At 40.0% G+C, this 22,101-nt stretch overlaps 1 protein-coding gene across 1 annotated transcript in view; it reads right to left on the reverse strand.

Annotated features, from left to right (window-relative positions):
• Window positions 1–6,684: 6,684 nt before the first annotated feature.
• FEZ2 (fasciculation and elongation protein zeta 2) overlaps window positions 6,685–22,101 on the reverse strand; it is a 61,041-nt gene continuing 45,624 nt past the window's right edge. The window contains exon 11 of the mRNA XM_019548603.1: window positions 6,685–11,366. Within this exon, the coding sequence (XP_019404148.1) occupies window positions 11,350–11,366 (17 nt within the window). The 3' untranslated portion in view covers window positions 6,685–11,349. The remainder of the gene's footprint in view (window positions 11,367–22,101) is intronic.

Raw genomic sequence — 22,101 nt, forward strand, 5'->3', positions numbered from 1 at the left:
CCCAAGCCTTGGCTCTCCAACCCCCACTCCTATAGACTTACCTGCATCTGGCTGCCAGAACTGCTTCCACCACTGCCCTACTTGGCTGTGTGCCGGCCACATACATGAAGGTGGTGCCTCTTCTCCAATAGCCTTCCCTTGCTCCCTCCATCCCCAAACAGCTCTTTGCAGGTTGGAAGGCTGCCAGACTGCAAGGGGAAACCCGCAGTTTCCTGCATTTTCTCCTTTAAAGAAGAAAATTTGTATTTTTCTCCTTCAGATGAGAAAATCCACATTTTTCCACAGCAAATGTAAAACCCAGATCTCTGCTGATGAGTTTAGACACCTTCATAGTTAGATAGCTGTTAGATTTACAGGTTTGCACTGTTATGCCTAAAAATCTGCCAATAACTAGTTTTGGATGTTTAAGTCTTTATTGGGTCTGGCCTTAGCCAGCAGAAGCTTAGGTCTAAGGTGAAATTAATGCTTATTTTGAGGATTGCTAAATTTGCTCAGAAGAGGTGAAGAGAGAGGTGGTTAGCCATGTTAGTCTGAAGTTAGGGAAAAGGCCAAGCAGGATAGTACCTTTAAAACTAACAAGTTTGGGGAAGCTTAAGTTTTCATAAGTGATAGCCTGCTTTATCAGATGCTATGAAGTGAGATGAAGATGACGTTGGTCTGGTGATTTTAAGGAGAAATTCAGTTGCAAGCCACATCACTGTATTAAAATTCACAAGACAACAGGTTTTGAACCATTATAAAACACTTGTATTACTTATTGCTCAGAGAACTTTTCTTGTGCAGCCTGTTTTCACTAACCAAGTGATAACTGTCATTGTAATACATTTAGTAAATAGATATGAGAAATCACAGGTTTCATATGTAAGAGGCAAGGATTTATTGGGTGATATCTTTTACTACACCAGCTGCATGGTTGGGAATTAGATAAGCTTTTGAATGCAAGGCATCCATCAGGTCTGCACTGAGTGATTTGAAGAATGCCCAGCAATCAAAACTTGTTTGACTTTATTACAATCATATAATTGGTCTAATCAAAGATATCGCCCCAAAAAATCCTTGCCTCTTGCATTATTCCTGAGCCATCACAGCTTAGATGTCATGCCAACACTATCAAAAATAGTTTTATATGTACACACATAGATGCGTACATCCACTGTTTGTGATTTCATAGTGTACTGAACCACTATCATAAATGGATTTCTTTATCCTTATGTCTATTATAGGCACTACTGAAACCTGTATTGTATTGCTAGATATGGGCTCTTCTGTTTCAAACACAAGTGGATGCTGCCATCGTGTGGCCAGGCATAAATTCTTCAGAGATGCAAATGTAAGGTTTGGTCTCTAGTACAAGTGTTGCTAACATAGTTATGTTGGGGTAGAACTGTGTAAAAGCTTAGGGGGTAGTCAACTTGCAAGTGGCAAGGGAGTCTGTGTGTGTGACACATAGCAAATTGAGGAAGGAGCAGGGAGCACAGCAGCTAATCAGTCAAGGAAAGCAGAACAGAGTGGCACTCAGGGAAGGTGTGGGGCTTAGTTTCTGACAGGTATGCTCCACCTTGGGAGGAAACAAATACAAGGTTCTCCACCTTGGGAGGAAAAGCCTGCAGCATCCTTATAGGCTCAGCAGTGCTATGCTGGCTAGCACTATGGAAGAAAGAGACTTGGGGGTCATCATTGACCACAAGATGAACATGAGCCAGCAATGTGATGCTGCGGCTAGTAAAGCGAGCAAAATACTGGCTTGCATCCATAGATGCTTCTCAAGCAAATCCCGGGACGTCATTCTCCTGTTGTACTTGGCCTTGGTGAGGCCACAGCTGGATTACTGCATCCAATTTTGGGCTCCACAATGCAAAAAGGATGTGGAGAAGCTTGAGAGAGTCCAGGGAAGAGCCATGCGCATGATCAGAGATCAGGAAAACAGACCGTACGATGCTAGGCTGAGAGCCATGGGGCTCTTTAGCCTGGAAAAGCGCAGGCTCAGGGGTGATCTGGTGGCCACCTATAAGTTTATCAGGGGCGACCACCAGGAGCTGGGGGAACGTTTGTTCACCAGAGCATCCCAAGGGATGACAAGGTTGAATGGTTATAAACTACTGCAAGACCATTGAGGAAGAATTTCTTTACTGTCTGAGCCCCCAAGGTCTGGAACAGCCTGCCATCGGAGGTGGTTCAAGCACTTACACTGAATGCCTTCAAGAGAAAACTGGATGCTTATTTTGCTGAGCTCCTATGACCCCAGCTGACTTCCTGCCCCTTGAGTGGGGGCTGGACTTGATCTTCCAAGGTCCCTTCCAGCCCTAATGTCTATGAAATCTATGAACAATACCATATTTACTCAAATCTAGGATGTTCCCCCTTTCCCCCCCATACACAATCAGCATAGGGGGAAAATAGCCTTGTCTTGGATTTGAGTAGCAGTCCATGGCAGGCTTTGGCTCTGGGCTGAAGCTGGAGCTGAGCTGTGGCTTGCCCCAGGCTGGAAAGGGTCCTTTGATGGGGGAGGGGGCACACAGGTGGAGGGAAGACTGCTGAGTCTTGGGGGGGGGGGTAAAGGTGGGAACCCCTTGACCTCTGTGCCTGTCCTGCACCTCATATTCCTCTCCTCCCAGCTTCCCCCTCCTTCCCTCCCTTTCTGCTCCAGCTCCTTCCAGCACTGACCTGGCCCTGCCAGGAACTCCCACTGCTTCTCCCTGGCCAGGCTGGGGCTGCACTGCTGCTGACTGCCCTGGAGGAGCAGAGCTGCAGCAGGAGGTAAGGTGGGTGGATGGTAGGCATGGGGGCAGGCTGAAGAGGGGAACAGAGTACCAGGGAAACAGGGAGGTGGGGGGGCAGGCACAAGCATGGGGGCTAACGGATATGGAGCAGGCAGCAGTGGACAGGTAAGCACAGCAGAACAGGCAGGAGAGAAGGACATAGAGGGGAAAAGAGGCAGGGAAGCAAGAGGCAGGGGCTAGTCCCTTACCCCAACCACTGCTTTCCTTGCCACAGCAGTTAGGTGGGGGACAAAGATGACTTTCTGCTACCTAGATTCTATACATAGAAAATTACAACAAATCTATAATTTTCTATGTATGGAATCTATTTATCAGGGGGATCATCTTAAATTCCAAGTCATCTTGGATTTGGGTAAATATGGTGCTTGCATGTCTAGTCCTAATGGTTGTATCAGTGATCTTTATACTATGAACATTGATAAACTTACACAATGCACTCTAAGTGGGCTGGCAGGGTTGTTGACTTTGAAGACTAGTAGCACAAAAATACCAATATAATTTTCACTGCTGAATGATGCATAAAATAAAGAATGATCACATTAAAAAGATCTGGACACTTTGGATCACAACTGGATGGACCCAAGGCGGGTGGGCAAAGCTTTGCAAGGTATAGTTCTCTTCCTCCTCCCCTCTTAACTCCTTCACAATCACTGATCAGTGAATCAGTATTTCCTTCCAGAAACAGATACCAATTTAGACTGCTAAACTAAGTGTAGAGAGATTTCCAAGGGGTAAAGAGATGAATGTCTCCTGCACAGGAACTGGTTAGAGCTCATGGCCAAAGCAATTGCTGATACCAGACTCATAAAAGAAAATCTCATCCTTTATTGAGACAGCATTTCAACAATTACAAATACAGAAACAAGCTGGGATCCTGAGTCAACAGACGTGAAGACAACTCTACCAGGTGTAGGAGTACAGCACTGTGGCGCTTTACCAGGGTATAAGCAGAGAAATCTCCTGGGCTATTCAGCATTTTAGCAGCCTGGAATTTTACCTTCTCTGTGTTCTTGTGTTTATCATTCTCACAAAGAAGACATCTGTTACCCAACTGGAAGTGACACCTCAAAGGATAGGCCTTTTCACATATTGGCTATGTTGGCAGTTGAAGCAAATGTTCAGCTGTAGATCAAGTTCCAATGACTCTGGCAACGATTAAGTTTTCCAGGCCTAAATTAACACAGAGAGTTTTTCCTCACCGTTATCAAGATTAGTGATGCTAGAGAAAGAGAAGGAAGTGGGTATTGTAGTTAGCCAAGTGTCAGTGGCACTATCAAGAAAGAAACAAGTATATCCAATGCTTCTGAAATTACCAGTGGCAGAGCTTCTGTATGCACCTGTCGGGACAACTTACACCAGCCAATTGTGGAAGGAACCAAGCAGTTGATGCTATGGAAACAGTTGGATGCTTAAGGGGGCCACCCGCTTGGTGACAGGGCAGCAGGACAGGCCCTATGAGGAGAGACTGAAGGACCTGAATCTATTCAGCCTTGGCAAGAGGAGGCTGAGGGGGGGACTTGGTGGCTGCCTACAAACTCATCAGGGAAGATCAACAGCAGATAGGTAGAGCCCTTTTCTCCCCAGCACCGCCTAGGGTGATGGGGATTGATGGTAAGAAGCTGATGGAGAATAGGTTTAGGTTAGAGATCAGAAGGTAATTTTTTACAGTTAGGGTGGCCAAAATCTGGAACCAACTTCCCAGGGAAGGTGGGTGGATGGTAGGCATGGGGGCCCCTACCTTGGACGAATTCATGAGGAGGTTGGATGATCACCTGTCTGGGGTCTTGTGAACCTAGCATGCATTCCTGCCTGTGGCAGAGGGCCAGGCTAGATGATCTGTTCAGGTCCCTCCTGACCCTAGCTACTATGAAACTATTAAGCAGCTACCAGGTCTTCAGAGGGGCTTCCACAAAAATTCAGGAATCCTTAAATTTTAGGAATCTTGTAGCAGCTTGGATGTGTGTGGCTGCTGATCTAATTTAAATCAGCATTATTCAAGTAACAGATTTTGCATTGCTGTTCAATTCATCCTCTACCTCAATAGCCTGCAACCTTTTCAAGACATCATCTGGAACCACCCAGCTCTGGTCTGACACAGACTAGGTAGCTTCTATGGTGTGTTAGCAGCAGGGTGCAGCTGGGGGTGGGAAAAGGTTATACACTGGGGCCAGGCAGCTAGGAGCTGTGCCTGTGGCTCCACTGCTTCTCTCAGCCCTCCACTCCTTGGCTGGGGTGGGAGCAGAGCTTCTAGGACAGGTGCTTGTTTGGGAGATATTACTTTCTTGGCAAGAGCCAATTGTTAATCTCCTTTAAAAAACCTTTCCCTGTCTTATTCCAAAGATGAGCCAAACTAGATAGGTGGGTTATGCTAGAGGACAGAATCATTCTGTCCAGCTTTGAGAATCATTCATTAAACATGACCTTTGGCCAAGAGGCACTGGTAGCAGAAAGACCATTTTAAAGAATAAGGCCTTTAATAAGTTAATATGATTTTAACTCCATAGAAACATTTTCTATTACGGTTTTTATACTGTACACATAATGATGTTATTCAAATGTTTCATACATGGAGGTTAGATGCTACAAACACTTTAAAACCCAAGGAGTTTTGGGTCTTGACAACATTTTTATATTAAGCTCCTGACAGAACCCAGATTTTACTAAACACATAGAAACAAATTATTATATTGTTCTTGATACACCGTTGTCAACTTAATGCATTCTGTCTTAATGAAGATGTTTTTCAAATGCAAGTATTAAGGTTGAGAACACAAGTTAAGGTGTTGGCTAGAAAACAGAAGGATTTCTCATGTATGTTAATAGAAAAAATTAGTTTAATCTTTGTATTCTTTGCATATAAAGGTTAATATGATTTTTTTAATCAGCAAATTTTAGGATGACCTAAGAAGCATGAGAGAAAATATTTCTCAGAATCCTCTAATAATTTGTCTCAATCTATAAAATGAACTGAAATTCTAGTGGCAGCACTAGTAGGTGACAGAGCATGTTTTGCCTGTCTAAAACATTTAATATTTTTAACTATATAACACATTTCCACTGAAGCTGGGCAAATATCTTCCTAGCATCTAGTGGATTTAAGGCAACAGGGAAATCTAGATTGTTATGTATAACTGGATTATAAACATCTGGGAATTATAAAACTGCACACCTCATTATGATCACACAGGCTATCTACACGTGCAATTAATTTGAAGGAATAAATTCCGGAGCAATTAGAACTGGAGTAAATTACTCCCAGGCACAGCGTCTACACAGGTACCTGGAACAGCAGCACTTTGAACTGGGGTGCAGTTTATGCCAGGGCCTCTTCTGCCCTGGGTTCTGGGTGGCAACAGCAGGTAGTGGAAGAGCCGTCTGGGGCATGAGGGTGCTGAAAGTATGGAATTGTGTGGCTAGGCGGCAGGCAGGAGTCTAGCTCCCTGCTGACTGGGTGCACTTTATGCCCATGGCCAGCTTCTACACATGAGTTTAATCACAATTAATCACTCTGCCGTGAGATAGTATTGTGAGGGACAGTACTATCTTATGGCAGTATTAATTAGTCTACTTCACTGTTGCATGTGAAGATGGTGACGCTTTACTCTGCAGCAAAGCGCATGTGTAGATGTGGCCATAGCGATGTAAAATAGGGAAGAATTTCGCTGAAGTCAGTACCTACAATGATGTAAAATTGCTGAGAGGTCCAAATCTGGAATCTTGTTTGTTTTCCAAAACCATATCTGGACATAGTCTGTGCAAATCATTTTTATTTTAGAAGAACTTTGTACTTACATGTTATTAATTTTTTTATCCTATGCAGACAGTCTGGATTTATTACTGAAGTTATTCATATTCCTTTGAAGACATCTATAAGCATTTTATGTAAATAATAAATGAACAGATATTCTGCAATTAGTATTTTATTCAATAAAGTTAACAAAGGCAAACACATAAAGGGACTGGTTTGAAAAGAACAAAACAGTTTAAGCTCAATGGTTATTATAAATGTGAGGAAGACGTAGAATTTTCATTTTTGTATTGAATGCTAAAAAACACATTTCTAAAAGGTGTCATAGAAACACAACAGAAAAATGTAATAAGTATGTCTCTTGCATAATGAGATTTCTTCATCAGTGTTGTTTGCACTAGTTCAATTAACTAGTCAGCGTTTATTTGTCAATGAATACAAATGAAGAGGAAAAAACAAGTCTTGAGCTAAACTGAAGGTGAGGAATTTGGATAATGGGACAAGAGATTAGGGTTCTAGCAAGGACAAAACATTGGCACATACCGCTCTCAAATTTCTTGGCTTAGGGTAGAAAAATTAAATTGTAGGATAATTAGTAACTTGTGTCTTCAGGGAACATTTCTTACTTATTATTGCACATGCAGTGTATAAACTCCCTAGAATTCATTAAAGCCTAATATGTAGAGAACTTAGGAGTAATGAGCTGGCTTGTCCTAACATTAAGGCAGATGTGTTTACCTGCATTTCCACCAGTCTCAGGGTTTCTCTGAGGCTTTAAATGTGTAAACAACCACCAAACCCAAAATAACTCCCTTCGTGATCCCGATAGATGCTTTTCGGGCTTCATTTCTACTTGTGTTTTTCTGTAATGGAAATTCTAATAACCTTTGGAATGCCTTTAGATTCAGATGCAGCTCCAAACAAAATATTAAACATACAAATTAAGGTAAAAATGTCCTAAATGTACCCAGACTAGGGCAACTTTACAGTCCAATGCAGCCTATTTTCTCAGAAAAAGCATGGGAGAAGAGCTGAATTTTGCATTGCAATTTAATGGTCATCAAATCTGGGTGTAGGTATATTGATGAGGGAAAACGTATTTCAGATCTGTAGATTTATCAGTTGACTATTCCTGCCTCCAACCCCTTTCTCACTGAACTGTTAAAGTATATCAACTGACTTTAATTTCCAGGGCTTTATGGATCAAAACCAACATACTGAATTGCTTCTGGAAATTAACTTGAAGCCATATAATGATGTTGTACAGATGTTGGATTCTCTCTGTAAGCACTGCTACTAAGCCCTCAAGCTGCCACATTCTACACTAGTTCCAATTTCTTGGTGGCATTAAAGCATAGATGATATTTAGGTAATCTAATCTAGAAGTGACAGAGATGTAAATTTCTATGGTAAGGTTTGCATGCTAAGAAAAAGGTCACAATTTCCTGACCTGGTATGTATGACAAAACATTCCTTCCTGCTGTGTCTATCTAGGAGCAGCTGAGAATGCAGTAAGATGAAATGCCATTCAGCGGAAGGAAACTGATACTATTAAATGTCATTTTTCTGCTTGTTTTCCTAGCCAATAAGCATGATTTCTGCCAATTTGGATTAACTCTCAGACAGAATGCCCTCATCCAAGCTGATTCTAGGAAGCCAGCAGGTAAACTTATCAAATGAAGCACCTGAATCCAATGAACTGGGAATCAGTTATACCATATATGATACTTTAGCAAGCACTTCAGGTGATTTAATGGCATTTATTCAGGGTTTTTGTTTTATTCTTATTAAAAGAAAACTTGCCTCCTTAGGCTTGACCCACATTAGAATTATGTATTTCCATCAGAGGCATATTTTTGCAAATTTTGGGCATGCATGACTGCTGTGGGACTGGCTAAGGCCACGCTCAGTGCCCCAGGTTAGAACAGGAACAGAGCCTGCTGGCACCCATGGGGAGGAGGGGAAGCAGGGAGGAAGAGGTGCAGGTGGGGAACAGAGGCTGCATGGAGGAGTAGCGGGGAAGATAGAGGGGTTTAGAGGTGGACAGAAGGAGGAGGTGGGCAGGCAGCAGCTGGGGCTATGGCCCCGACCCCAGGAAGAAGATAGAGCTTGAGCCATAACAGCCACCTGCTCTCCCCATGCCCTCCTACTCAGTTCTAAGATGAGGGGCTCCCCCATGTTAAATGGGGAAAAAAACCTTGTTTTAGACTTCCCTAACAAGTAGCTTTGTTAAAGTTTTAGCTAGCATAGTAAGTAAAATGATAAGATGCCAGCGAGTTAGTATTAAAATTAAAACGCACTGCCATTTTACTTTGTTTATGTTCCTCAGACAGATTTTGGGAATAGAATATTCTGCAGTCATTTCAAAATGGCAAAGTATTGGGTCTATAAGTATGGTAGAAAATTCCATAAAACTACAACAAAAGTACTAATGAAATATTGAAATATTTTTACTTTCTCTCTGTAATTGATTTACACAGGCACTCAAGAGGGAGTTTTTGCCTAGGTCTAAATACTGATGTTTAAGGACAGAAAAGAAATATATTAAAAGATATTCCTGCCTGTTTAACTCCAGTACATGACACTCCATGAATCTGGGACCAATAAGGCATGGAGTGGAACTTAAGTTAGAATTGTATATTAAAACTACACTCTACCAACATCAACTCCCAGTAAGATCATCATTCAGCTCTGCTCTCTTACGTGTCCCTTCCTGGAATATAAGAGTAATTTTATTGAGTGATAAAGACCTTGGGCTTTAATTCTGCAAGGTCCTGAGTATTTTGGCTCTGATCCACCATAGCACTTATGCCTGGGTAACTATAAGGACATTAGTAGTGCCACTGAATTCAGAAAGATTACTCTAATGCCTAAGTGGTTTTCTGGATCAGGGCCACAATGTTCTGGACCTTTTAGTTCCAAATCTTATCACCTAACAACTTGATGAAATATCTTTGAGTAGATGTACTTTGGGGAACAATGATAGGGCTCACCATATTTTATGCCACGGTGTCTCCCTTTCTGTATTGAAATAAGAGAGCAGGATTCTCACTCTCAGCCAAGAACTACAACAGAGCAGCTTGAAAAGCAGCAGTCTATGGGAACACATACAGAGCCATGCTCAAGTCATAACACCAGCTATGGAAACAAATGGCGTTTTTCTTTTTACAGGACCTGTTAAAGGAAAGGTAAAATAAAAGTAGGCAAAAAATCCCCCCAAAAACCCAAACTCTCCAGAAACTGACAGACCTAACCAGATCAGCAACTGCATGTAAGCATCTCATTGAAAAGGCAAGCAACACAAAGCCATTATCCCACCTGAACAGGGAGACAACTGTCTGCTTCTGACAAGCTGGTGCAGTGGTGAAGAGTTCTGAACTCTGAATATCCTGAAAACAGCGACAGGTATGACAGACACATAATACTGAGGTTCAATTACAGTAATTATAGCATGTAGAGGAAAAATGCATAACTGAGTGACAGAGAGCCATGCTCATATTTAGTGTATTCCACTAATGAAACTGAAAACTCAAATGGTACATGGTATTAATAAACAGATTGTAAAAATACTGCACTGTAGGAAGTTTTACAGGTTCTCTCTCACCAAGGCTTTTCCATGGAAGCAAATTCTTAGGAAAATTCTTTGCTTATAAGCAAAACTTCCTATATGTTGCTATAGAGTCCCTATCTCTTCAGGTCTACCACAAAATATATGCATAATAAATGAAGAATGAAACCTAAAGAACCACTTTATTTCTTTCTGTTAGTATTTCGCTTTTCCTTTCAGATCACTGATTTAATCTATAGGTTTGACAAAAATCATCAGTGACTTTAAAGGTAAGATTTGATACCTTTAATAAGATGCTCTCATCAATGATACCTAGGTGCAGGTACATCATCTTCACAGACTGAGAATTAAAAAAAATGTAGGAAATCTTACAGGTACAAAATAATGAAAAGTTTTAACATAATACTTGAAGGGAATTTAGGTTCACTTTTTCAACCCTTTCACATAAGGTAAAGGACATAGCCTTGTGAAGTTCTTGTTTATATATTACGGCCTATGAAGTATTATATTAGGGTCAAACTTTTAACATGATAGCAGCAATAATGGAGTATATCTGATCTCAATGGATTGTCATGATTGAAGACGACTAAAAACAAAAGGAAACGAATTGCATAAATATTACATAATGTTTTGATGTTCAGATTAATCAAGCAGTGAGTAAAGGTGGCAGCCACATTGTGAATCTTTTTCCTGTCAAAGCATTATAAAATTTGTTCAATGCCTGAACAATGCTATATCATTGTTTTAATCCACATTACTGCTTTAAAAAAGTGCTCAGTTTTAGTTTCCAATGCTTTGGAGTATCCACTGAAAAACTTCCATAGAGTCTTCTAGTGCCGGTTTGGCTGTGATCTCTCTTGTATGTTCGATATAGGAACCAAGTATGATTTTACTGTAAATTAGTTAAAACTATAAGCTTACTTTATTTACATTAAAGTTTTTTTTTCTTCCACACCAATAAAAAGTGTGGGAGGGATTACTACATGCTGTACAATGTAAAAATAGATTTTAAAAAGCCAAAACAACATTTGTGAGTAAAACTGTACACTTTGTTCTGTGCTCAAGTACATTGCACTATTAAGTTAAAATGGATAAGTTCAATCATCATGCCCATTGTTCAGACAGACACAGAAAGTAAATACATACATGTTTAGATACAGTGCCAAATAAAAAGAAAAATACTATGAATTGTTCAAGGAGAGCTTCTTGTCATAGGAAGGAGCATGGTTACTTCTGAAGAAAAGCAGCCATCTTCATGTAGGACAAAGAACTGCAAAAGAACAGTATATGCATAAAATTCAATGAAAACAGTTTGTATAAAAATATTGTAGGGTACAGTAAACTGAATGCTTAATTCTATCCTATCCAAAACAGAGTTACTGCTAGAGTAACTGAAATTGATAATTATGCTCCCTTACCCCAAGAGCGTGTATATGTGCGCGCGTGTGTGTATAAGTATATATACACACACACACATATATGTCACAAAACCCACTACTATTTTTTGACTGTTACACAGAAATGAGTTAAATTAAGAGGTCATGTCTTAGGCTGGGGGTTTATGCAATTTATGGCCTGAGGTTTCTGTTCTAAAGCATTAACTATATTCATGAAACATTCAAGACAGACAATGAGTTGCCATGCAGTGAAATATTAAAGCGTGTATTATAGTTCTTTGAGTAAATGTGGTATCTTTTATTAGACCAACTAAATAGTTGGGGAAATTGTTCTTTGCAAGCTTTCAGGCACAAACACCCTTCTTCAGGCATAGGGAGTGTCTGTTGGTGTTGTGTGTGCTCTCCTGGGTGGAATAGAAGCCAAAATGCAAAATGCAGGTCTGCCCTTAGGCCAACACAGCTACAACCAACAACCCTAAAGAGCGTATTAAACATTTCAAATGTTAACTTTACAATATCAGCCCGTTGTGTGTACCCAACAGATGACATACAGTGGGGAAACAAGACATGTCCTTCACATTTCTCATTCCTGTCTCACATGTAAAAGACACAAACCTCAGAGCCATCCACTTTTCAAACCAATGCTAGCATAACAAAAAAACAAAGAAGTCAGGTGTAACAACAACATACAAAAACTTAAAAATAAATAAAAACAAAAAAAAATCTTCGTCAATTGAGCAAAGTGGTTCTGGTAAAAAAATAAATAAAAACATTGAATACAAGGTTAATTTTCCCTTTTATATTTAAACAAAAAATTTAGTTTCAGTCTATGGATAACTTGAAAAGATCACATGCAGGATAAGCAAACAAAACAACTGTAAAAATGGCATGGATTCCCATCTTTTATATCTCAATATCTAGTAAAATTAACAAAAACTTTGGCAAACTAATTTAATTTAAAAAAGGGAATACATGTATTTCCCTTTTTTTTTTTTTGCCAGTTGTATCAATATCTACATATTTCTTGAGCTCTCATGATATCACAATTACTTTTTCACGTACATCAAGTAAGCAAGAATATGCAGATAAGATTAGGTACAAATTTTAGGCCAGCCAATTTTTTGCTGTAATAATGGAATATTTCTCATAATTGAAAGTTTGCATATGATTTCAAAATAGTGTTTTTAAAATATATATCCTTACTTTAATACATAAGTGTCCTTATATCAATAAAAAAGAAATCCTTTTGGGCTTCTATTTGCATTATTTATCATAGCACTAATATATTATAATACATTATAAAAGTTGAAGGTTTAATTTCACAGAAGTGAAAAAAATAACTGGTTATCTATTTGGAGTTTAACATCAAACTTATTGTTAGAGCTATATATTTCACTAGCATCTAATATGTACTATTTTCAGTCTACTGTGGTGAGACATATTACACAGATTGTAAATGTGTCATTCCACTGTATATTATGAGCTAATATTTGCCATCTATGTCCGTTTACTTGCCCTGTGAAGCACTTCAAAAAAGCCTGAAGCTCTTCAAATGTTATATCTGTCTAGGACCTGAGCTACCCTGTTTTTTTCAACTACTTTACTGAATTATACGCTGACATCTAGCTGGTCTCAAGGCCTCTTTCTGGCATTGTTATTTTTTAGGATTTTGCCTTCCAACATTTCAGACATTGTCTTATATCTTTTTGCTCAAGTTTTTTTTAAAGTTATAATACATTTCTTGTTATTTCTTCTATGTTATACCTCTACCCATATTATTTCTGTTTGCTAGTTCGCCCAATACCTAATGAAAACACACAATTTATCATTTATTTTATGATACTAACTTAACAATATAGGTGGGTGAACTGATGTGCCTCTGGGTTCTATGCCATGACTAGAACACCTGGAAGCAGAACACTGATCCTTGGGCTTACAGTTTGCTACCCTTGCCATTTGACCAAGCTACCCTTTCTAATTAATGAATTTGTTGACCTATGCACTTAACTATAAATTAATGAAGATATTTAATACCATATGAAGTAATGAAAACTACGGGCTAGATGAACATCCCAACGCAGAGTTAATTAGTTACTATTAGTTACCATTAACCACTGATTAATCCTTCACAAAAATGATATTACTCCCTTATGTCAAGGCTCAAACCCATTTTAAACATACTTGATTATACAATCGGCAACATATTATATAAAAATGTTTGTGAAATGTGGAGAATATCTACATATCTGGCTGATTTTTATTTAATCAAAACAGGAATAATATTTGACAAGATTTAACACACTGTACCAGCTCTGTTGCTCACGGTTAGGGATCTACCAAAATTGTGATTTCACAGTTGTGATTTCATTGCAAAATCTGGCACTGCTGAGAGGGCTGCCTGTCACGTGGTCCGACCCCTCTCAATCAGTTAGCAGCAAGAAGGTGGGGCCACATGATAGACAGCCCTTGCAACCATTCAGTGGTGAGGAGCAGGGCCACCACGGCCCCTCAGCTAGAGGCGTGGGGGGGAGGTGGAGGGAGGGGCCACCACAATCAGCCCATGAATATGGTGGCTAGCCCCACAATCTCCCCACAAAATCAGCCAGCCACCCTGCCAAGTGAGGTAGGCTCCTACTCACGGTTCCATTTATCTCTAGTGGTTCACAAATCTTCCTCACTTGCACTATCTATTGCATTATATAAAAACTCATCCAGCTGTGTGACTAGATGACGATCTCTGGGTCTGGCTGTGTGCCAGATCAGGCTGTGCTGGAAGCAGCATGCAGGGCTGGTCTGGCAGGGTGCCCAGTGCAGCATCTTCCTGTGCTGGTCCCCTGTGCTCTGTGCAGCACTTGTTGGCCCCACACCAGGGCCTGCACTGTAGGCGATGCGTGGGCTGGACCTTGCAGTGTGGGTGCTGCATACAGACCAGGGAACTGGCATGGCATACACACTGAATATGCCCTGCCAGACTGGCCCTACTCACTAGCTCTTGGGCAAGTCCAGTTTGGGCGCTAGGCTCTCAATGTGCATTGGAGACAGTGCATAGGGCCTGCCTGGCAGAGCAGTGCACGTAGTGCCTGTGCTGTCCAGCCCATGTGCTATAGGCAGTGCAAACCCTGGAGCAGGGTCCTGCCCATGGCACAGTGGGCTGGGATGAGGCACACACTGCATGTTGCATTGCACCAGACCAGTCCTGTGTGCTGGCTGTGGCATGGCTTGATATGGACTAGCCTGGGAAGTAGTGTGCCGGGTTCATCTACAGGTGCCACATACAATGTACAACCCTGTACACTGCATGTGGCATGCAGGATTGGTCTGATACCCATGGGTGGATCACATAGCTCCACAGGCCAGATCCAGCAGGCAGACCACGTGGGACACAATGTATTACATTAAGGTATGGTGAAGATGGCATTTGCTAGAATCACTCCTTTTGAAAATTGCTATGACCTTTTTTTGTTTTCTATCCTTCAGTACCAAGTTCTTGGTAATTTTTCAGCGAAAACTGTCAGCACAGTGGTGAGCTTATATTTTAATTCTTTTAACGTGCCCATCAGCTGTACATACTGATTGGTGTATGTTCAGTTTCTTAAATATATTCTTCCTGCCTTAATCAGCAATGATAAAAGTGCCTTGATATAATGGTTCAGTGAGAAGAGACCTATCTGGGGGAATGTTTGTTCACCAGAGCGCCCCAAGGGATGACGAGGCTGAAAGGTTATAAAATACTGTAAAACTGTTTCAGGCTGGACATGAGGAAGAATTTCTTTACTGTCCGAGCCCCCAAGGTCTGGAATAGCCTGCCATCGGAGGTGGTTCAAGCACCTACATTGAACACCTTCAAGAGCAAATTGGATGCTTATCTTGCTGGGATCCTATGACCCCAGCTGACTTCCTGCCGTTTGGGTGGGGGGTGGACTCGATGATCTTCCGAAGTCTCATCCAGGCCTAATGTTTATGAAATCTAAGAAATCTATGAAATAAAACTCTTTTAGGAAAAAGAAGGACTTTGGTGACAGAAAAGTCAAATGATTTTAACACACTTGAATAACTTTGATGGTGTAAATAACCCTTTTTTCTGCATTTAATCCTGGACTAGACCTTGAGACTAAGAAATCTGTCTAGCATGTATCTTACTACCAAAAGCCCCAGTTCAGTTATAGCAAAAATTGGGTCAGCTATCATTGCAAGACACAAAAGTATCCATCTGTAGTGTCCATCTGTTCTTGTGCCAGAAGGCATACCAACACATTCAGAAGGGCATAGGCTCTCAGAGGCACCAGCCTACTTTGTCACACATTTCTGAAACAGACTGCCACCTATGAAAGCTTATGCCTTTCTGAATGAGTCAGTCTTTAAGGTGCCACCCTGCCTTGCCTTCTTCCTGACTACGGACTAACTGAGCTCACCACCTCTCCTTGTTCATCTGGACAATGGTATTAGGAGCTTAAATGCTCACGGTTGTTATGGTCTTCTTTTTAGTTACAATGTTCTTATTTTTTCCTAGTCCTTCAAAAATCCAGCTCAAACACTTTGCCTTGAAATTTGGGAATGAAATGAACTATCCTTAGATAATAACAAGTGATTCTTAGATAATGCACCATCAAAGACTGATTAAAGGAATTACTTTGAAAAGTTTAATTGTGTGGCCATAATCCTTTTAAAGAATTTTCCTTGTAACATCAGATAATAGACCAGTCGCTGGAAACATTTTGTTGTATGAAGTAAATACTCAATGCATCTAGAATCCACTTACAGGTCCTCATACATCAGCATGGGAACTGGCAACTAGATGCATCAGCAGAAAACTGTGTGGATTTGCTTGAGAAGCAGTGGGTGTATCTACATATGCATATTAATGAAAAGCAATAAACTCCAGAGCAATAACCTTATTGCTCTGGAGTTTTTTGTTCTGGGCATGCCATTTGCACATGTGCTTGGGACTGTAGCATGTTGAGCTGGGTCAGAGCAGCCCTGGTAGGCAAGAGACCCTGGGGGTCAGCCTGCCAGCCCAGGGCTACTCCCCTCCACCTTAAAGTGTTGTGGAGGCGCTGCCTGGGGCATAAGGGTGCTTCAGTGTGAGGGCAGGCAGCCCCTGCACTGAAGCACCCTTGTGTCCCAGCCAGCTGGTCAGTGTCACATTTATTTTTGCTCTTGTGCATGAAAAAACTCTGCAGCAGAGTAAATTAGTTTACTCCAGTGTAATAGGGGCCCATGTGTAGATATATGACATTTATTGCACAGCTAATTAGTCTACTGCTCAGTAAATGTTTCCTGTAGATGCATCCAGGATAACCTACTTCCAACTAGCTTTAAGAAAAGCTTTAAGAGAAGTATAGGTATCTCTTCATCACACTTTTTGTTTGTGTGGACATACCATCAGAAGAACAAGAAAGCTCACAACTTGTCTACTCTTCTGATCCAGCCTGTGAAATCTCATATTCTTGTAGCTTTGCCTACCATAAGGCTATTGCTATTTTTTTACAGAAACATAAAGAGAAGGGATATAAAGGAAAATATCCAGACATCTAGTCTAACCCCTACAGTGAAGCAGGACTAAAGCCACAAAGAGTTATTCATTTCTAGTGATAGAAATTTCTGAGAAATTCTGGGCAGCACACAGGGCATTTAAAGCCCATAGGGGTGGGAACTTGAGCCTGCTGCCCATCCCCACTGGTTTTGAATTTGCTACTTCCACTGCCCACCTGGGACCAGACTTGGAGAGACTGTACAAGTATTCATTTTTGGGAGTCTCTTGCAAAGGAGACCTTCCAGGAAGACCTTTCTCCCATAAGGGGCATGTTTCCCCCAAGAGAAATAGAACAAACACCTGTATACTTGTAGTTTCCACTAGGACAATCATGATTCTGATTGAAATACAATACTTGTAAGTGGCCTAAGTGTAATCTAGACCATCACTGACAAAGATTTGTCTAACCTTTCTTAAAATCCTCCAGGAAATTCCACAGCCTTCTTTAGTTGCCCATGTCAGTACTTCACTAAAGACTACTTCATTACCTATTCATTCCCTATAGTTTGAGAGTTCTCCCAAATATCTATGCCCTTCTAAGGAGACACTGTAAAGAGCATGATTTCTTCTGCTGTACACGTAATGGTGAAAACAGAAATTATTTAATTATTACTATTATCTTTAATTATTACCAATGGTTTGTTCCTGCTGGTGACACTGTATTTCTTTACAAAAGTTGAGTTGCAAAGCGCCACCACCATTCAAGCACAAAATTGTTCCCAACTTATAAGTACATACTTTTGCCTAATTAATCTGAGGGATTTTTAAAAAGGGTAAGTCAACAGTGAGTATTTACAGGAGTTAACTCAATAAATGCTAAATCATTCTCTGGTGGCCAGTAAAATATTCTTGCTTAGCTTATCTAAGAAATGACCCTCTTGTAATGGTAATCATTGTACATCTGTGAGGTTTTGAAAGGACACTTATTGCTGCCTCATTTTTATTTCATCAGTGAAAATTCTTTACTGATTGAGTGACCAAAGTAAAATTGCCTCCTAAACAAGAAACTAACAAACCAACCCCCCCCAACAAAGCACCCCCTCAAACTTCATGCCGCACAGCTGATATATCTCTGAGCTCAATGTCAAACAGGCATTCTAAATGTATATAAGATCTATAAATTATCCATTCCACTCTGAAAGATTTAGAATATTTCAGTGTGGTACAGAATCCATTAATATTAACTGATTTTTTGTTGTCTTTTATAAACTAACATTGACATTCTGTTTTATAGCCAGAACTACTCAGAAATCCAAGGATTAGCTAAAAAAAAAAATCTCTAAATCTCCTCCTGACATAATATGACAGTAGGATTTAAAAATCTCTTTTTCCTCCCTTGAAACCAGTGAGGAAGTCTTTGGTGCCTCCCACCCCACATTCTTCTTCACCAAAATCACAGGGTGTTGTCAAAGATTAAACTCTTTGATTTTGGATGCCCATGGCAAAAGGTCAGATGGCAAAAGGTCAGAGACTAACACTACAAACTCTGCAATTGTAATTTATCCCTCTGTATTAACAGTGTTGCATATATACACCCCTGTCTGTGCCTCATTTCAAATCATTCGAGCTCCCTACACAAGAGAAACTAACCTTGAATACGTCAAAAGAGATACCGTAATCTGGTAACGAGATACCAAATTGGCTGACTGTACCGAAGTCGTAAAATTAAATAATGTGCTATGCTCGCCCTCCGGTGACCAAACAGGACCAGTACCACCCAAGTAAAAAAATGACCCCCCCTTTTCCTGAAACTTGAGCAAACAAAGAGAGCACAAGTGCCAACCTGTTAATTATTCATGCCTGGCGTGCAGTAATTGACTACCCTGGCCAAGTATAACTTTGAAAGAACTTCCGCCCAAAGCGGAGAACTCTCCACACATACACCCAGGAGACGCAGTTTGTAAAGTGGCCTCTTACAAACATCTCCCCACCTGCAATCTTTATCTCGGCGTAACCCCGTCCTTGCCGGCTCGATTATCTCCCTCATTATCTTTCTTATCAAGAGCTCTCAGTAATCTGCAGACTGCAATGGCTTGTGTGAATCGCTCGGAATCAACTCTCTTACCCACCCTGTAAATGCTGGGTAACATGATATCTGCATGCTGTAACTGAATAAATCAACTCCTCTGCCTACGCTGCATCACATCAGTAGCGAAGTAAAATAAACTTTTTGTGTAACCAACACGCTTTAAATCATTTGACTCCTGCTTGTCTTAACCCCCATCTGTCCGGTCATAAATCCCTCCTCGCGCCAAGCTGGTCGTGCTGACCCAGGCTTGCAGGTCAAGGGTGCACCGGCATCAAGGGCGCAACAGGTGTGAATAGCAAGTTACTGAAAAGCAGCTGATGGGGCAAAGCCCCATTCCAGTTTATCTTGGTATCAATAGTAAGTGTATCTATACATTTAGTTCTAAACAGACAACAGCTTCATTCTTTTTTTGGACTGGGAGACCAATTCCATATCTTTGTAAGATGGTTTTGTACACCTTTCAGGTGCTGATCCTCAAGTAAACATGCAACAAGCACTGATGTGAAAGAATATCACTAGCAACTTATTCCCCACTCTGTTGTTCATTCTGCTTTTCTCTTCTACTTTTTCTGAGAGACCATTCTGATATTCCCTATTAGTAATAAGTCTAGACTTTAAGACTGCCTATGTTTAAGACTAGACTAATTAAAATTTACCACAATTTCGTCAGATAAGAGGAAGTGTCATAATCTGGAATTTTTACCTCTGTATACAGTGTTTAGAGTTGATTATTTATTAAGAGTTTGAACCTTTGGAAGACTTTCAACTGTGGCTGTGATGCATCTTCCAGGATTACTTAGGGCAAAGATAACTACCTGAGAGATCTTGTGGGTCAGTTAACCCATCAGTCATGATTCAAGTTGATGAAAATAATAGGGTAGGATGTGTCCATGATGATCAGTATTTAAATAACTGAAAATTACTATGAAATGTTAAACATACAAATTGCTTCAAATTCAACAAATTATTTTCTATTCCAAAACTGTAAGATTATTAAGCTTTTTCTTTGCTTTCAACAGGGGTGGACAATTATTTTGGCCAGAGTGCCATTTAACAAGTTTCGGTAAGATGTTGAGAGCTTCACACATACATTCTTTCAGCAGATATCATTGTAATAAATTATAGATAAAAAACAAATCATATAGTAAAAATCAAACATCAACTAAAAGATATTTTAATTATATTAAAAATATCTTGATATTTTTAGTAGTGTATACAGAGGCAATTGCATAATAGCACAAAATAAAGTCTTATTCTTATATATTATGTGTCGGTGTGGCAGGCTGAGCATGTGGGTGTCTGGGGTGTGGGGAGTTGTGTGTGAGGGTATGTGGAGGGGTGGGCATGTAGGGTATGTGTGTGTGGGGTGGGGGAATGCACATGTATGTGAGGGACTGCCTGTGCACCAGATCCTGGAAGCCAGTCAGATGTAAGGGGAGGGAAGGGGGACAGATGGCAGTGGTGGCTGACCATGTCTGGCCAGCTGGGCAGCACCTGGGCAGTCCGCAAACGACAGCTGCTGCCCTCACCCCCCAGTCCTGCTCTTGGGAGGTGGAGGGTGGTGGCACTCCATCCCTGCCTGCCCACATGTACCCCCGGGGGTACACGTACCCCTGAGTGACAAACCCCTGCTATATAAGATAAAAGCAAGACTAGGGAAATTATACAAAATGGGATACTCTATACTGTCAAAATATTACACATTGGATTGGTGTTCTAGCCTGGCCTTTTTAATAAGATAGCAAATCAGCCACAGACTAAATTCTAGCACTTAAAATGCAAAAGAAATTTCACAAATTTTGTTTTTGGAAAAAGCCAAAGGTATGCCTTGCCGAAAAATGAATGGAGAGAACTTATGTTTGTAGGTCACTAGCCACTTGAATTTTCGATGAATTACTATTTTTGTGCTCTTAGGACTTGGTTGGAATATTAATGATTTGTTAAGGATCCCTAAGCCTTGCAGAGGAATTTATTTAAAGCAAAATAATCCACCAACACATTAAAGTTATCAGTAAGGATCTGCAAATATTTATGAGATCAGAACAGAAGAATCAACTTAACAATGTAAACAAAAATTATAGAATGATTAAATCAAATGATATTTTAAACAATAAAGAACCTTGGAAAATAATATTCCTAACAGAAAACAGGGACAGCAATTTTGGCAACAAAAAGTAACACACTTTTTAACTGTATACAAAGGCATCATATTCTAGAGAAGGGACACAGTAATTCCACCTGAACACTATGCTTTAAAATGTGCCAAAATTCAAGCACATGCTTAACTTTAAACACCCAAGTAGGATTATTCATATGCTAGAATTGAGCATATAGATCTATAGTTTTTCTATGATCTAGGTCCAGGTGAGATTGGTTTTATTTTTATTTTTTTTTGAGTACCATAAATTCTGGGCTTCTTACTACCAGAAATGTGACGAATAAACAGAATCAAGAATGAAGGGATTAATTTATGGAGAAAGACCAAGTGAACTAACCACTATATTTTATCCAAAATATTTTAGTAAAGAAATAAAATTGGCTACAGTAACTAAGAGACACTAATGAGCAAAATATGGAATAACCAAGAAGTAATATGATGAACTAAGAACATAATTTCAGAATGAATATTTGCAACAAATCTTCATAATTTTCATAATTTTACACTGTAAAACAGTCTTTCAAAGCAAACAGTAATTTTCCTAGTTTGGCACACTGATATTGTATTGGTTGTACAATGCAAGGAAACATGTGACAAATACATATAATTTTAAACTGTAAATAAACTGACAATTATATAAAACAAGTAGTACTAATATACTAGTTACTAGAATTAAATTTTCACTTTAGACAAGACCCTATGTTAGTAACATACATTTTTCCAGACCATTAAAATATTTTGCCATTTGAGAAAAAAATGTATAATATACAAATTTCAATATGCGCATTTTGTGTTATACACTAGATCTGAAATGACTTGTTTTTGATACTGCATGATGTACTACAGCTATTTTGCTATGTGCATGTACTTTCCATTTCATATTAATTC

This window comes from Crocodylus porosus, unplaced genomic scaffold, assembly GCF_001723895.1.
Source record: "Crocodylus porosus isolate Cpor-Errol unplaced genomic scaffold, CroPor_comp1, whole genome shotgun sequence".
In the NCBI taxonomy this organism is placed as follows: domain Eukaryota; kingdom Metazoa; phylum Chordata; order Crocodylia; family Crocodylidae; genus Crocodylus; species Crocodylus porosus.